At 42.1% G+C, this 17,251-nt stretch overlaps 1 protein-coding gene across 6 annotated transcripts; it reads left to right on the top strand.

Annotated features, from left to right (window-relative positions):
• The first annotated feature begins 1,126 nt into the window (after positions 1 to 1,126).
• On the top strand, positions 1,127 to 12,741 carry ZNF775 (zinc finger protein 775). 6 transcript variants are annotated; one of them, XM_074267518.1, is made up of 4 exons: positions 1,133 to 1,262; positions 2,553 to 2,704; positions 8,575 to 8,689; positions 10,235 to 12,741. In XM_074267518.1, the coding sequence occupies exons 2-4, from the start codon at positions 2,672 to 2,674 to the stop codon at positions 11,920 to 11,922; spliced, it is 1,836 nt and encodes a 611-aa protein (XP_074123619.1). In that variant the 5' UTR covers positions 1,133 to 1,262; positions 2,553 to 2,671; the 3' UTR covers positions 11,923 to 12,741. The 6 variants fall into 6 exon arrangements, with proteins under 6 accessions (XP_074123623.1, XP_074123622.1, XP_074123619.1 ...); XM_074267520.1 differs by having other exon boundaries at positions 1,135 to 1,262; positions 2,546 to 2,704; positions 10,238 to 12,741; XM_074267517.1 differs by having other exon boundaries at positions 1,138 to 1,262; positions 2,546 to 2,704.
• Positions 12,742 to 17,251: the final 4,510 nt, after the last annotated feature.

The following is a 17,251-nucleotide window of genomic DNA, read 5'->3' as shown; positions in this document are numbered from 1 at the left end:
TCTACTTCCATAGACCCCCCCATCCCTCCACCTAAAGGAAGTGGCAAGCTTGGGTCATAATTATGCAACTTTTAGTTTTATTTTAATCCTTTTAATTTACATTGTTATATATTTTTTTCTTCCATCTGCTTACTTTATATTCTGTATCAATTCATGTTAGCCTTCTCATGTTTCTTTGAATAGCTCATTTGTTGCTTCTCAGAAGCAACAAAATATTCCTTTAAATTCATGTGCTACAATTTCTTTTCGCTATTCTCTAATTTGTAGGTATTCACTTTGTTTACTGTTCTTACAGACTTTCTAAATTACAGAAGTTTTGCTACTTTTGTGAAAGTGACCATTAATCTAGGAGTGTTTTTTTGGGGGGTGCGATAGGGATGGAGGGGTATAAGCTTAGGAACTTAGATCATGTAGATATCGTTTGCTTTTAGACAGATTTGGTCTCATTCATAAGAAGCATTCATACTTTGCGTAGCACTTTGGAATATTGTCATAAGGGATATCTCATTGGTCCTTACAGTATCATTTATCTTCATTTATTGAGACAGCTATTTAGAAGAGGCAACAAGACGTTAGCCTAACATTGAGCACCTACTATGTGCCAGGCACAGTACTCAGAGTGTTAGGGATACAAAGAGACAAAAGAAAACTCCTCCTATGAAGGAACTTAACCACCTAAGGAGGAAGACACCATACAACCAGATAGATCAGTTGCAGATGATCCCCTAAAGGCTAAGTCTTCCAGGGGTGAGGACCCAGGATTCCCGACTTCTAAAAGCCCTCTCCGGAGGGACCTTCCCAGAGACTCAGCCTGGATAAAGGGGGATGAAGAAATCCATCCCCATCACAATCTTTGGAAACAACCCAAGGGCTCCCGACAACCTTGACTAAGCTTTCCCCCTCCATAGTCTGCAGCCGACTGGATCCAGCCAAAGTTCCCAGTGGGAAAGTTGGTCGGGGGATAAGGGTGGGAGTGAGGGGGGCGCGCTCCCAGCTGGCTCTGGGTGGAGTCGACTCTCTAGAAGCCAGCCAATAAGCTGGCGGGGGTGGGCCGTGGCCCGGCCTGCCGCTCTGTCATAGGTCAGGCCCCCGGGCCGGGGTGGGCAGCCCCGGGAGGCAGCCAATCCCGGCTCCTGCAGTGCGGGGAGGAGCCTGCTTCTCTCGGGGGCTTCATTCCACGGCTGCAGCTTCTCCCCTCGGACGAGCCTCGGCGGCCTCGCCCTCCCTCCCCCGCCGGCGCTGGCCTGACCGGTTCGGATCAGGTAACAGCATTGCCCGTCCCCCGACCCGCCCGGCCACTTCGTATGCACGTGACCGCGGGGGCCTCCCCAGGGACTCGTTGTGGGGCGTGCACGCGCGCGTGGACTGATCTGCGTGTGTCTGGTGCTCGTGCGTGCTTGTGTGAGCATTTGGGGCCGCGTGAGCCGTGGCCCTGTTTGTTTTTGCGCGTCTGCCCCTCTGCGTGGAATGGTGTCAAGTGCAAAGAGCCCTCGACGTAGAGTTTCCCGGGCTCCTAGCATTCGGAGCTAGCAGCGTCCAGAGTCCGGGCTCGAGTCCGGCCCGGCCACTGATGGCTTTAGCGTGACCTTGACGAGCCACTCCCCCTCCCTGGGCCTCAGTTTCCTGAGCTGTAAAGTGAGACGGTGGGACACCGCTTTCAGCTAGGCCACTTCCGACCCTCTTCCCACGATCCTGTTGGTGTATAGGTGCTGTGTTTATATCTGTGTGTGTGTGTGTGTGTGTGTGTGTGTGTGTGTGTGTGAGAAACACTAGATTCTAACGGGGCCAGAGTTTCCCCCGAGTGAGACCCCTGAGGCAGCCTTGAATGTGGGGGTGGGGTGAGAGTGACAGGTCAGAGCTCCAGGGCTAAGCGCTTGCGCATGAGAGCACACATACATCCACACTCGTGCACACGCACACACATGCATACACGCACGCACGCAGGCACACATTCATTAACAAAAAAGATAGGGATGATGGTGTGGCCTCTAGTCACCCGGCTGTCAGCCCGGGTCCCCATCCCCAATAACCATGTGAACATATACTCCTTCTCCGTCATGGGGGGTGGGGCGAAGGGGCGGGGCAGAAGTAACCTTTAATCCCTCTTGCATTTGCTCCGTTCAGAGGACCACATACAGAGCCCTTGCACTTAGGGAATTTAGGATCTAGTTGGATATTTAAGACCAGAAATGTGGGCCTGTTCTTATACTTCCCCCAGTAAATGCTGACATGGAAGGGGAGGAAGCAAGATCCTCTCCTGGAGGGGGTGAGACTTGAGCTAGATCTTATGGAAAGATGTCTTAGGATTTGGATTGACTGAGAAAGGGGAGCTTGCTAGATGCAGGGAAGACCTGGAGGAAGGAGTACAGGTGTGAAGGGAGGGATTGAGGAACTAGAGAAAAGTTCACAGTCTCTGGTAGTTTCCTCAGGGAAGGATGGCAGAACAGAAATTTGGGTGTGGGGTCTGAAAATAGGATGAAGAGGCTCTTTTTCGTGGGGAATAACAGCTCTTGCTTTTTTTTTTTTTTTTTTTTTTTAATTTGAGGGTACAGTTGGAGAGTAAAAGCTGACATTTAATCTAATATCCCATCCTGTCTGTTGGCTTGGTTGGTGGCTGGTTGGTGGCCTGCACCTTGGCAGGACAGAAAGAAGGGGTCGGCTCTAAGGAAGGATGTGGTCCAATCAGAGAAACAAACTCAGAAAGGTGGGTGTGACTGAGTCAAGACTTCCTGCCTCGTCCATTTCATTTCCTTATACCTTTGGGGCCTGTACTGACCAGTCTAGGAGAGCAGTCTTTCTCTGCCCCACTCCCAACCCCATGCCCTCCTGCCACACTCCAGCAGCCCTCACTGCCCTAGCGTGTGCCTGGCCCTTGCCATCCCTTCTGAACATAAAGCCCCTTTGTTTCCTCTTCATCCCCCAGACCTCTCCTTGGTGTACAGTGCCTGCCACAGTCCCTTTGTGATCTTTCCAGGCGTTTCCATGGCAGCTGCCTTGGAGCTGGCCCCTGGGCTGAGGCCTCCTCCTAAGGGGGAAAGGGGCGGGAGGAATGGAATGGGGTGGGAGGTTGGGACTAGTCTGAGGAGCTGGGTTTGGCTTGGGTGCTGGGATAGTCTGCCTAGGGAGATCACGAATAATGGTCTGTGGGCCTGGCCCTCCTAAAAAGATTCTACGAATGGTGGGGAAGGATGTGGGAGTAGAGGAGGTTTAAGCTGGGGTGGAGTGGGGGGGTAGTGCTAAAAAGAGATTCCGGTGCCTGGTGGGTGATTACTATGAGCTATCGCACTTTCTTGATCTGAGGACATTTTATCTGGAAAACCAGAGTTCTGGTAGCCTCATTCTGTGATTTTTGGCCTGATCCATCCTACAGGGTTGCATTTAACTTCAGCTGTTAACAGGTTCAGGACAGTCACTGGCTAGTGATCTGTGTTGGGAGCATTTGGGATTCTTTCCTTTGTTACCTAACTCCGAGAGTATAAGATATGGATGGAGATCAGGATAGTGGTGGTGTAGGCCTGATGGAGGATGCTGTTAGATGTGTAGGGAAAAGGTAGAAGAATAAGAGAATGGGAACCACCAAACTATCAGGAGGGAAGTGCATGGATAGTTAAGGCTGATTCAGGGAGCAAGGTCTTGATTTTGGCCATTCCTCAGATTTCCTGTTTTCAACAAGGCACATACAAATCTTCCTTTTCTCCACATCTGTAGATGGTATTTAGAATTCCTTCTAACTCCCCATCTCTTTTTATTCTTCCTACTGTTTCCTCCACCTTGAGTATGGTATTCCTTTACCCTTTTCTCTTTTGCTTCCTAGTTCCACTATTTATATCAGAACAAAATTAGTTCTCTGAAAGATCAGTTCTTATGGGTAAGGATTCTGTCCATGAGGCCAGACATCAAATTTCATAAATGTCTTCATGGGTTAAGAGTAGATCTTGAACATGTAGCATTTCTTTGAATATTCAACTTAGGCATCTATTATCTAGGAATGCAAACTCTGGCCTTTTTGTTTCTTTACACACTCTAACTTCCCTCCTTTTCTCTTTCTGTCTGTTGGTCTCTGCCTCTGTGTGTGTCTCTCTTCCAATAATTCAACCTTCAGATGAACAAAGTAGAACTTCTTTTGGGTTATTTGAAACTTTGAAGTCTTTGAAGATTTGGGAGGTTTGGTGAATAAGTTTCTCTCTCTTTATATCCCCATCTTAATATTCATAGGATCTTAGGAATGAAAAGAAACATTTTATTTTGTTTTTATTCTGAACTTAAGCATCAAATAAAATGATCATTTTCATATTTAAAATAGAACAGAAAAAGAGTCTAGTTTCTAAAACAATTTCCATTCCATATAGCTTTTTCTCCCTCCTTTTAATAATCTAGCATGTAACTTTCAAAGCTACCCTTGCCTGTATTTCCTTCTGACCTTCCTTTGTGTGCCTGTGTGTGTGTGTGTCTGTGTTAAAAAGTGGCTTCAATGACCCTTTTATCTTTTTTGGACCTTTGTGCCAGTTGTCCTCCCCTTCCCCCTCAACTACCTTCCCCTTTTCTAAATTGTAGAAAGATAGAAGAGGAAAAAGGAAGGAAGGAAGAGAAATATTAACTCTTATTAAAAATGTTTAGTCAAAACAAATTCCCAGTTGGATGTATCTGAAAATGTATGTCTCATTCTGTACTTTGATTCCATAATCTCTTTGTCAGGAAGACGATTTCATGCTTCTTCATCTGGCCTCCTTAATTGTGGTCGGTCATTCCATTCAGAGTTCTTGAGTCAAAAGTAGTTTTTTTTTTTTGACAGTATTGTTTTTTTAAAGTTGTTCTTCTAATTCTGTTTACTTTACTCTGTATGAATTCATATGAATTTTCCATGGTTTCTATGAAACTGTTTCTTTTATTTCTAAAAATGCAGGAATATTCTATTACATTCATATTAACATCTTCAGCCATTCTCCAACTGATGTACACATCTTTTATTTTCTAGTTCTTTGCTCTAACAAAAAGAGCTGATATATGTATGGATCCTTTTCCCCTCTCTATACCTACATATAGGCCAAATAGTGCTATCTCTTCAAAAGGCGTAAACCATTTAGGAACTTTTCAGGAATAGCTCAAAATTATCTTGCAGAATGAAAGATTTAAAGAACCTCCATGTGGGAAAATAAAGAAATGCATATAGTTCTCAACATTTTTACAAAAACTATAACCATGTATTAATGCACAGAGAAGTTATAAGTTAATAATAATTATTATTAATTAATAAGAAAAATTAAAGATGCTAAACATATCCTTTACAGATAACAAAATTAAAATGGTGATTAATGCAGGGGGGAACACAAACAATATATAGAAACCTAAGCAAAGACATACATAATAATGGCATCTTGAATAATGAAAAGAAAAAATAAAAATAATTATATAAAAGAGAATGATAATGATTATGTACCATAATTTCTGGGATTTGGCTAAAGCAACATAGAAGATAAAATAAATTTCTAAGAATATATATACATATATTAGCAAAATAGAAAAACAGAACTCATGAACTGCAAAAGTTTTAACTCAACAAATTCAAAATAAGTATAAAAGAGGGAAATTTGAAAATTAAAGTAGAAGTAGAACAGGAAAACCAAACCAAATCAAAAAAAAAAAAAAAAAAAAAAAAAACTCCTGAATTATAGAACTGATACACAGTAAACAATAGTTATTTTTAAAAAACTAACAAAAATGATAAAACTTTAGCTAACCTGATTAGGAGAAAGAAAAAAATCAACATTATAAAAATATGAACAAGGTGGTCACAACAAGCAGAAAAAATAAAATTATCAGCATTTTACTATTGATAGTTTTATACCAGGAAAACTGAAAAATTTTAAAGAAAAGATTAGCACCAAAAGGCTCAAAATACCCCAATTAACAAAATATCAGATTGAGATCCTACTCCTACTTCAGAAAAGAAAATGGAAGTAGCTCAAAATTAACTTCCAAAAAAAAAGATGCATTTATAGGCAAAATTCCCTCAAACTCTTGAATAATTAATATCCATACTATGTTAGTCTCAAAAATTGAGAGAGAAAACACTTAAACTCATTTTATAAGCTAAATGTAGCTCTAATGCATAAATTAGGCAAGCTTAAAGTAAAAACTATAGATCAATATAATTAATGAATATATATTCAAAAATTTCAATTAAAATCTGGCAGAAAAGACTACAACAATAAATTCCCCCAAACATTCACTAAAATCAAATTGGATTTATTCTGAAGATTCAATAAATCATTCAACATTAGGAAACACAACAAAACATCCAGAATAATATGATTAGACCAGTAGATGCAAGTGAAAAAGAAAAAAAAAAAAAAAAAACTTTGACAACAACACTCATTTATATTAAAAAAAAAAATTATGCAAAGCATAGCCACATAGTTCCTATTCCTATCTTATCCTTATCAAAAACTACAATCTGTATGCAACTGAAAATTTCTGGGTTTCATAGTAAATAAAAAGAGTAAATCAAGAATGCCCCTTTCTCTACTGTTATTTGATATAGTTTTAGATGTGCTAAAAAGAGCAAAGATTAAAAAGATAATCAAGGCAAAAAGACAAGCAAAGAGGAGACCACAATAATCCTATTTGCTGGTGACATTGTTTACTCAGGAAGTCACAAATAGCCAGAAATTAATTGAAATAATTGTTGACTTTAGAAAAGCAGCAGAAGCTCTGATGTTTTTATTGATACCTTTTGTTTTTATATCATATTTATTTAAAAATATATCATTCCTCATCTCCCCTGCAAATTGAGCAAAGATTAGAAAAGGAAAAGAAAAACATGTTCAAGACAATTCTCAGATGATGAAATTGAAACTATTTCCACTCATATGAAAGAGTGTTCCAAATCACTACTGATCAGAGAAATGCAAATTAAGACAACTCTGAGATACCACTACACACCTGTCAGATTGGCTAAAATGACAGGAACAAATAATGATGAATGTTGGAGGGGATGTGGGAAAACTGGGACACTGATGCATTGTTGGTGGAGTTGTGAAAGAATCCAAACATTCTGGAGAGCAATTTGGAACTATGCCCTAAAAGTTGTCAAACTGTGCATACCCTTTGACCCAGCATTGCTGTTATTGGGATTATATCCCAAAGAAATACTAAAGAGAAATACTAAAAATACTATGGCATTCTGAACTGCATATAGTATTCTAGAATGTGTATGAATGTGCCAAAATGTTTGTGGCAGCCCTTTTTGTTGTAGCTAGAAACTGGAAGTTGAATGAATGTCCATCAGTTGGAGAATGGTTGGGTAAATTATGGTATATGAAGGTTATGGAATATTATTGCTCTGTAAGAAATGGCCAGCAGGAGGAATACAGAGAGGCTTGGAGAGACTTACATCAACTGTTGCTGAGTGAAATGAGCAGAACCAGGAGATCACTATACACTTCAACAACAATACTGTATGAGGATGTATTCTGATGGAAGTGGAAATCTTCAACATAAAGAAGATCCAACTCACTTCCAGTTGATCAATGATGGACAGAAATAGCTATACCCAGAGAAGGAACACTGGGAAGCGAATGTAAATTGTTAGCACTACTGTCTATCTACCCAGGTTACTTATACCTTCGGAAGCTAATAATTAATATGCAACAAGAAAAAGGTATTTACACACATATGTTGTATCTAGGTTATATTGTAACACATGTAAAATGTATGGGATTACCTGTCATCGGGGGGAGGGAGTGGAGGGAGGGAGGGGATAATTTGGAAAAATGAATAAAAAAAATAAAAAATAAATTAAAAAAAAAAAAAAAAAGAAAAACATGTTCAGCAAAACTAACCAGAGCATTGCTGTGTCTAATACTGTATGTCAGTAATAGTTCAGTTATTTGAAACCATTTTATTTTTGTCCTCCAAAGTCTTCTTCTTATGGTAAATGTCCTCATTTTCTTCATTTGATTTTGGCTTTTCACATCTTGGCTGTCTTTCCCTGGACACTTCCAATTTCTTAAAATATGGCATTCTGAACTGCATATAGTATTCTAGAATGTGTATGAACTAGGACATTCACTTGTTCTGGATAACCTACTTCTATTGGTATAGCTAAGGGTCCTCTTTGGACTTTTGTCACACTATTGACTCTTACTGAGTCATTGAGAAATCCCAAAATTTTTTCCAAATGTGTCAAAACTTCCCAATTTATACTTCTGAATTCATTCTGAGCCAAAATATAAAACTTTACATTTGTCTTAGTTAAATTTCATTTTATTAGATTCAGCCTGACTTTCTTGCTTAACTTTCTGAAAATCTCTTTGGATCCTAAGTTTTTTCCAATTTATTAGCTGTTCTTCCTGGCTTTGAATCATTTGTAAATTTGGTAGTCATGTATGCTTGTCTTGCTGTTTATGGGTTCTATTGTATTTACAAAGATAATGAACTATTATTAAACGTTGATCAAGAGGAATACAGGGGTTTGAAAGTCTCTTGGAAAGGATCAAATGATAAATTATGCACATGTAAGATGTTATTATGTTAATGAATTTTAAAATCCATCATTTCTTTCCTGTCTCATAGGCCATCCAACTTTCCCAGTCCTCTGACCTATATGTTAAAGGACAGGGGTCAGAACTTGTGGTAATGACTCAAGAGCCATCTAAAGAGAGAGATTTCCCTCTGAGTTCTTGTTCAGGTAAGTAAAGGAATAAGCAAAGACTAGTACTTTGGCACCTACCCAAATTCATTTCTCTCATTGTTTCTCTTAGTCACCCTGTTCCTTAAATCTACATTCACCTCTTAGCTTCTTTCAGCTAGATGCTTGCTATATTACCTGGATCTTTCCTTACCCAGAGGGTGGGGAATGATAGAATTTTTTTTTAAACTCATTTTTAAAAACTCTTCTTCCATTTTCTATTATTATGTTTTAGGTTTTCAGTAGAATCTATGTCCTGTATTTGATATAGGCACCTGGGCAAATTCATCTGGAGAGGTTTGACTCTAGTCATAGCATTTCCATTAACAACCATGAGACTTTGAGCAAATCACTTCGACCCCCTGTATCTCATTTTTTACTTATTTGGAGGACGAGAATAATAAAACTTTATGGGGGAGTTACCACAGCAGAATCATGAAATAAATTCCCAGAGTGTCAGGGTTGGAAGAAACCTTAGATGTCCTTCAATAGAACCCTACCATGAAATAGGAATCCTCTCTGTCATTCTGAAAAGTGAACCTCATCTCTGCGGGAACATAGCCAATGTTAGGGAATGTATGACCCACCAACTGCCTCAATTTCCAGTTCTGCATTGCCAGTTTTATTCCAAAAACAATGATTCTTTAAAAAGGTGTTAAACCAGTTCCCTGAAGGCCTTCTCAGTAGTATATCACTGACAGCAGGAGATGGGGCTGCCAAAAACCTGTCTCCCTACCTACCTAGTTCTCAGCTATACAGCATTGCACCTATGCAGATGCAAAGGGGTATACACAGAATACAGCTGAAAACCAAGAAAGAATTCAGAAAAGCACCTAGAGGAATGAAGAAGGACCTCTTGAGGCCCTTTATGAAATGATATAAAACAAAGGGAATAGCATCTGGAAAACAGTTATACAATGAAACCTATCTGAATCTGGCCCATATCCCCTGGTGATGACAGCAAGCAAACAGGAAATTTGCTGGGAAATGGGGTTTTGTTTTCATGGTTATTGTTAAACCTTTTCCTGGCCCACCAGCATGGGCTGTATTTTTTAAAGGTCTGTGTGTGTGTCCTTTCTAGGACCCTCTTTGGCCTGCTCAGACCCATAAAGCGAGCAGTGAGGTAGAACAGGCAACAGTCAGTGCAAGAGATCCACTCTCCCTGTGCAGTACAGGGTTTCAAATGCAGGGCCCAAATTTCACTTTTCTTTCTGACTTTCTAGTCTTCAGCTTTCTCCTTTCCCCTTTCTCTCTATTCTTCCTTTCCATGCTCTCCTCTCTTTTGTCCTTTTCTTCATTCCTCCATGCCTTCTCATTCTCATCTCTTTATTTCTATCTTCCTTTCATTTTTCTCTTTTCTCATTTTCTCCTTCACATTCATAGTTTTCTCTCCTTTCCCCCCTCTCATTCACTAGTCTTTCTCTGCTATCTTTCTTTCTCATTCTTATGCTTTTTATTCTTCCCCTCCTTTCTACTTCATGCCTTCCTCTTATCTATTCAAGAATCAATTACTGAGAATCATTTCTGTCCATCTCCTTTTTTTAGCAGGTGACAGCAGCATCATGGTAAAGATCAAATGGGAGAAGCAGGAGTGGCTTCCCCAGGCCCTGGAGGCTCCCACGATTCTGCCAGAGAAGGACAAGGAGAATATCTTCCAGCATCCTCTGGGCCATCCACTTCGCCAGGCTTTGGGGAAGCCTCGAGCCCCAGGAGTTTGGGAGGAGGCCCAAGGCCCAGGCCGAATTCCCAGTGCTCAGTGGTTGGGAGGGTCAACTGGCCGTGGGTCCACAGCAGCCCCCGCACCTCTTGGCCCACAGTTTCCAGTAGGTGAGGGACACTTTACATGTCAAGACTGTGGGAAGAGGTTTAGTTGGTGGTCTTCACTCAATATCCACCAACGCACTCACACAGGAGAGAAACCTTATCACTGCGGCAAATGTGGCAAGAGCTTCAGCCAGAAGCCAAACTTAGTTCGGCACCAGAGACACCACACAGGTGAACGTCCCTTCCACTGTTCTGAGTGCGAGAGGCGCTTTAGCCAGAAGCAACATCTGCTCAAACACCAGAAGACACACTCCCGCCCTGCAATTCATTCCTGCCCTGAGTGTGAGCGACGCTTCCGCCATAAAGTTGCCCTGCGCATCCACCAGAGGACCCATGCCCGTGACCGTCAGCTGGCCCGTGCTGAGCTGCAGAAGCTGCTCAGAGACAAGGTGACCCGGAAGCCCCGCCGGCCTCCATCAACATCACGAGAACTGCCAGGGTGTCCCTGGGTGGAAGCTGGTGCAGGGTGGAGGCCGGGACCACCTGCTAAGGCTCGGGCCTCTGCTACTGGGTCTGGGGAGCAGCGCCAGTTCATCTGTAATGAGTGTGGGAAGAGTTTCACGTGGTGGTCATCACTGAACATTCATCAACGGATCCATACAGGGGAGCAGCCATATGCTTGCCCAGAGTGTGGGCGGCGCTTTAGCCAGAAGCCCAATCTGACTCGGCACCTCCGTAACCACACGGGTGAACGACCCCACCTGTGCCCTGATTGCGGCCGGGGCTTTCGTCAGAAGCAGCATCTGCTCAAACACCAGCGCACACACCGAGTTGGGGAGAAGGCTTCCCTGTGCCCTGGCTGTGGGGAGAGCTGCCCCAGCCGGGCAGCCTTGCGAGCCCACCAGAGGGCCCATGCTGCCGCTGAGCTGCTCCACGGGGCAGCCCTCCGGGGCCGGATGGTGGTGGCTGTGGCTAGTGTGGAACCGAGGTCGGGCTTAATGCCAGCTTCAGAGTATGCCTTGGGCTTCCCTCTGCAGCCACCGCCGGCTTCTCAGGCCCTGCAAGGGAGCGAGCTTGTCTTGCTGGACGGAGAGCCACGCTGGGGCCGGGGCCCAGTAGGCATGTCCCAGGCAGGAAGAGGAGCCCCTTCATCTGGCACTGCTGAGCAGCGTCAGTTCATCTGCAATGAGTGTGGCAAGAGCTTCACCTGGTGGTCTGCGCTCACCATCCACCAGCGGATTCACACAGGGGAGCGGCCCTACCCTTGCCCAGATTGTGGGCGTTGCTTCAGCCAAAAGCCCAACTTGACTCGGCACCAGCGGAACCACACAGGCGAGCGGCCTTATCTATGTGCTGATTGTGGCAAGGGCTTCAGCCAGAAGCAGCACTTGCTTAAACACCATCGTGTCCATAGAGCAAGGGGCCAGGTGGTGCTTGCTGCTGCACACAGCATCAAGGAAGAACCTTAATGGATGGGGCTGAGGCTCAGGAAGTCTCTATATCTGGGGATTGTGTGCATGTGTGTGTAGGGGAGGGTGGGGGATGGGCAGGGGTTATAGTTGACCTACTTGCTTGGACAGAAGACCCTTGAGAGCAGTAACTTTCTTGGGGAGGTTTCTTCCTGGCCTTAACTCAAGAGGCAGAGTTTTCTTCAAGGCTTAGAAACTCATCCTCTGAATAGCTTGTGGATGAATCCTGAAATGACCTGGTTTGAGTACAGTGGGGCTGGGTCAGGCCAGGTAACATTAACTCCAGTGATTGACTTCTCCCTGTTTTTCTTCCCATCTCCCCCTTTTTTTTCCCCAGAGGACACACAGTGACTCTAGATAAAGGCAGCATCCTAGGGAGGAACATTCACAAATACTTGTAGACGTTCAAAGGCATGGGAAGCTTAGGGTGAAGGCCAAATTGGTTTTAGCCAGGTGCTAATATGGACCATCCTGGTCTATACTAGCCCAGAGAATGGGTACTCCAAAGAGAAGGAGTCTCCAAAGCTACACTAAAATGCATCGTTAATATTAGAAGTCAGAAGTCTTAATAATGATACACATGGGAAGAGGGAGCAGTCCTAGCCTGTCCTGCATGGAATGTTGGGAGGTCTGGCCCAAGAGCAGTGAGGAGGGGACCTGATTGGGGTTTGATACTATAGAGGTTCCAGAAGAATAGCAGTGTCACATATCATTTAGAAAACAAAATGGTACCCAAGGGAGGAGGGGGTGAAGATAACTTACTTGGTTCTTTATCCAGAATGTTTCAGAACAGAATAATGAAGGATTGAATATTTCAAATGGTCTGAGTGCTCATTTCCTTTTCTCTCCCTTACCCCTACTTGCTAAATCTCCAGGACTCTGAGCTTATTTGTTTTCTTCCAAAAAGCCCCCCCCAAGAGAATTCTCTTTTTTTCTGCATATCATACATATACTCAGTGGGAAGCAATAATCCTTCTTCCTCCTTATTCCTGGTGAAAGGGACAAAAAAACCCAGCTTACTTCTAACCATCTCAATTCAAAGGCTGAAGATGTTGAGATGTGCTTTGATTTAGTGGCTGTCAGGCAGTGATGGGGCAATCTAGGAGAAAGTAGGTGATTGGGGTTGGGTCTTAGTGGAATTTTTAATGGTCCTAACTACTATTTGGGATTGAGAGTGGAGTAGGGGTGGGGTTAGCATTAGGTTGATAGAGATTGTTGGTATAATTTGCCCCAAGGGAGGTTGCATGATCTTATGTAATTGTAGTAGTTGTTGTTGTTTTAGGGGGGTAGGGAGTTGGCCATAAATGGGTGAGATCTGTAGCTTCATTTTTATACTAAACTTCACAATATGGAACAATTTTTCACTGATATAGATTAGCAACTCATCTATATATAGTATCTTGAGGATTTGCTTGAGCACCAAGAGATTAAATGACTTGCCCTGCATTCAATAGCCATTATGGATAAAAGCAAGATTTAAACTAATTTCTTAGCTCCAAAATTTGTCTTCTGTCCAACTAGACTGTGATGCCCTTTAATTATGATAATCTTTTACTAGTCATTTTCACATTTCTCTTTTTAAATCAAGATTGATTATTGGTAAGTATATTCTCGAGAAAATGTGACCTTCCATATTGACCTCTGGCCCCAAGAATTCCACAATCCCAAACACTTTGGCATATTGCAGATCTACTTCAGAGAGGATCTAGTTATGTTCTTTTCAGTGATGGGTACTTGTCAGATGGGCGGCTAGCACCTATGCAAGAATTGGTGAAGACCACTTGCTGCTGGTCAGTCTAGGATGTAGTGACCCCTCATGGTGAGTTCTCACTGCTCCTGACTGTGGCCAGAGCTGCGGTAAGTAGGCATCACAAAGGACAAAACCAAAGTTTTGGAGACACTAGGTCCTATTAAGTAGCTTTATTTACTAAAACCTCACAGGTATCAGTCCAGGATGAGAAAGATTCGTTATTGGCATCTTAGGGTGCTCCATATAGGGAGCTAGCATCATGCCGGGTTGAGGCAGTGGTAGCAGAACAGATTAAGAAGAATTTTTCCTCACTGAAATATAGCAAGTGTTTTGTCAGTCAGGTATTAACCCATTTCTAATGACAATTTTTTGTTTTCTTAAAGGGTGAAGTCGATCACAATGGTCATGGTAGCTGGGCATGGTTGTTCTTGATCCATTGGTTACTTTGATCTGCCTGGACAAAGTCAATCTTCTAGTACTTCTGGTTCCATGTCTAAGAATAATTAGGCCTTGTTTAACTTGAAATTCACCTAGTCACAGTATCCTCCGAATGGATCAGTTGTGTTCCTACACTTCGTTTCTATCTCTTGATATGAGCATGTTAGCAAGCTGTACACATGGAATGTTTTTCCTTTGAAATACTCTTAAATATTTAGGGGAGGAAGTCTTAGCCTATGGAATAATGTTTATAAATGCCTACATTAAAATAGATTGTAGAAGAAAATAGTTATATTAAAATACAGTTGTGATCAGAAACAAACAAACAAACAAACAAAAAAAAAACAACCCTTCACATACAGTAAAGGTTGAGAACCTCTGGGACTAAGGAAAACATATTCCTCTCATTCTCCAGCATCACATCCCTGATCAGAATCCTCTGATCTGGGTTAGGGTATTGCTTTTTCCTCCTTGAGATTTGGAACCTTACCTTCAAAACTATTCATACCTACTTTTCAGATTCTCAGTAAAACTTCACGCATGGTTCTCATATGAGAGGACAGCCATGGAAATGTTCATAGGAAAGTCTTTCATTTTCTCTTCACAAGTTCTCTGTGAGGAAAATAATAGAGTAATTATTTCCATTGAGGACCAGAGAAAAGGGTTTTCTGGAAACACAAAATGACCACGTGTGATTATTAGTCATGGTAGCCTCCTACTTCGTCTAACTGGGAGACAAGACTGGGATGCTCTTGATTTAGAAAATAATAGAATTAAATGCTAAGCAGCCTGGGGTTTTAGATACATACGGGCTAGAAGTTCATGTAAGCAGCAAGACCTGAGCTGGAATTTGAATAATGGATAGGTTTTGGACAGAGTGGACTATAAATAAAGGCATGAGGACATAATGCCCAAGTTATGTTTGGGAAGTCAGTGAATCACAGAATTATAGACTGTTGGAATTGGAAGGAACCTTAGAGGTTATTTATTGCCTTCACATGAATTCCCTTTCTGCTGTTCTTGGTTGCTCAGACTTCTAGTTGCAGAGAATTCATGTCTCTCAGCTCTGCTTCTGTTTCTTGCATGACAAACCTTCAGATAACAAAGTTGTGACTATGTTCCCTCTTCAATGTGTTTTGGTTTCTTGAACTTGTATATCCCATGGTTTCAAGGACCATTGCCATTCTGGTCACCAAACTCTATAGAGCCCAATTTTAAAAATGTCCTTTTTAAAATGTGCTCCAAATTAGACACAATTCTCCAGCCCCAAATACCATGGGACTAGTGTCTTCCTTATTTTGAATCATATGGGCTCATTCAGAAAATACAGGCCAGACTAACTGACTATTCTTTCTGATAGGTGTTGACAGTAGAAAAGGTATCTGCCAAACAAATCAACCAACCAAGTACTAGGTTAAATATATCAAATTGTATGTTTTTATATTTGATAAGGAAGTCTGCTCCAGGGGTAGTGAGCAAAGAAGGAGCACTGACTCTTAGCAAAGCAGGCAAGCTTCATGGAGGAGATGAGATTTTAGAGGTTTTTTGGTTTTGTTTTTTTAATCAGACAAGTTTTGCAGAATAGATGATGTTAAGCTATTTGTCAAAGGGTCCACTCCACCTCCCCTACCCCTTCCCACACCCCAGCTAATTTTTACAAGACAAGCCCCTGTACTTATCTACCATCTATGGAAAACAGGATTAAGATGTCCAGTACTTTAGAAAAATAAGAGAAGTGCTATAAATTGTTGGCTGCCGTGGTGATGCCAGTCACCATGAAAACCAACATCAGGAGTGCTGCTTGGCAACAGAGGACAGAAGCATCCATATTCAGTGGGAAGGTCTGGTACAACACTTGGCATTCATAGTGATTTTGACATGGAGCAGAGTGGGGGACTCATTGAGACTTGGCAGGATGGGATTAGGCAAGCTCTTTTAAGAGTGCATCCTTTTTGAATATTGAGTTCACTAAAGATAAAAGTCCTCATGCTATTTAAGGAGGGAGGATTGGAAAAACAGAATTGTATCAAAAATGAACTGGGACAGAAAAGAAAGTACTGAATAATATTGCTCAGGAGACTTGAGTTTGGGTTTTGGGATTGTTAGTGAGGGGGATTGGGACTAGGAATGTCTTGGAATGATTTTCTACCAGTAGCAATTTGGGTATCTCAGAGTATCCTCATCTTCCACTTTCTCATATTCTCATCCAAGGATGCTGGTAGGATCACTTCTGTTGAGGAGGTTGGGAGGATGGTAGATACCTCTTCCCTCTGACAGCCAACGAGAAGCAGCTGTCAAAGGAGCAAATGGCAAAAGCAAGGAGCTGAATAGACTTATGCTTATGGCATATTGTAGTGGTGTCAAACCCAAATAGAAACACACTGAAGGTGGTGTATTGACTCAGAAAACCACAAATTACCATTATCTATGTTTTATATTTATATTTATTTTGCTAAGTATTTCCAGATTACAATTTAATTTGGTTCTGGAAACAGTGTGTTGTTTATGCTTGTGATTGACTGGATTCACTTAGACTGGACCCTGGAAGTTAACTCCATGAGGGCTGGAGTGGGCAATTTGAACTTCCTATTGCCTCCAGCTCTGAATGTGGTATCCTGCACACAGAAAGTCATAGATATTTGTTTTCATCACTGAGTCTCTCATATCATAATATCAATCATCAAAATATCCTAAGAGGTCTTTGGGAATCACAAAATTGATCTCAATATCCCCTATTCTGCTAGGATTAATCAGGTGGTATTTATACTTATGGATAAAGAAAATGGAGCACAGCTCTTGAGTATAAAACATGGGACTTGGATTAGATGCTTGCTAAGATTCCAGCTCTGATCGGCTGATCCCTGGCTCTGACTTCTGCTTGCTTTCCACTGACCAGTGTACTCTCCTGTCTCCCTCTAGCTCCTGAAATGTTACCTGTCAGTAAGCTGTGACTCATTTTCTATCAGTAATTGAATGTTGCAAGTTAGGGGACCGAGGTGAATAGATACCCTATGTCAGTGCCATGTTTCATTGGCACCTAAGATGTTAAATTCTTCACTGTCAAGGGCTCTGAGAGCTTTTCAGGATGAGTGTTCAGACAAAACCCTATCTACAGCTTGGCAGATGACCTCACACCGTTGA

The sequence above is a fragment of the Sminthopsis crassicaudata genome, chromosome 5, assembly GCF_048593235.1.
Source record: "Sminthopsis crassicaudata isolate SCR6 chromosome 5, ASM4859323v1, whole genome shotgun sequence".
In the NCBI taxonomy this organism is placed as follows: domain Eukaryota; kingdom Metazoa; phylum Chordata; class Mammalia; order Dasyuromorphia; family Dasyuridae; genus Sminthopsis; species Sminthopsis crassicaudata.
The sequence above is the reverse complement of the archived record's forward strand: the minus strand, read 5'-3'. Positions and strand labels throughout refer to the sequence as shown.

Bases quoted from the DNA above. Each gene is read 5' to 3' on its own strand.
- ZNF775 (XM_074267518.1), top strand. From the start codon at position 2,672: ATGTGGTCCAATCAGAGAAACAAACTCAGAAAG. The intron at 2,705-8,574 runs GTGGGTGTGACT...CCTGTCTCATAG, and splicing joins AGAGAAACAAACTCAGAAAG to GCCATCCAACTTTCCCAGTC. The intron at 8,690-10,234 runs GTAAGTAAAGGA...TCCTTTTTTTAG, and splicing joins CCCTCTGAGTTCTTGTTCAG to CAGGTGACAGCAGCATCATG.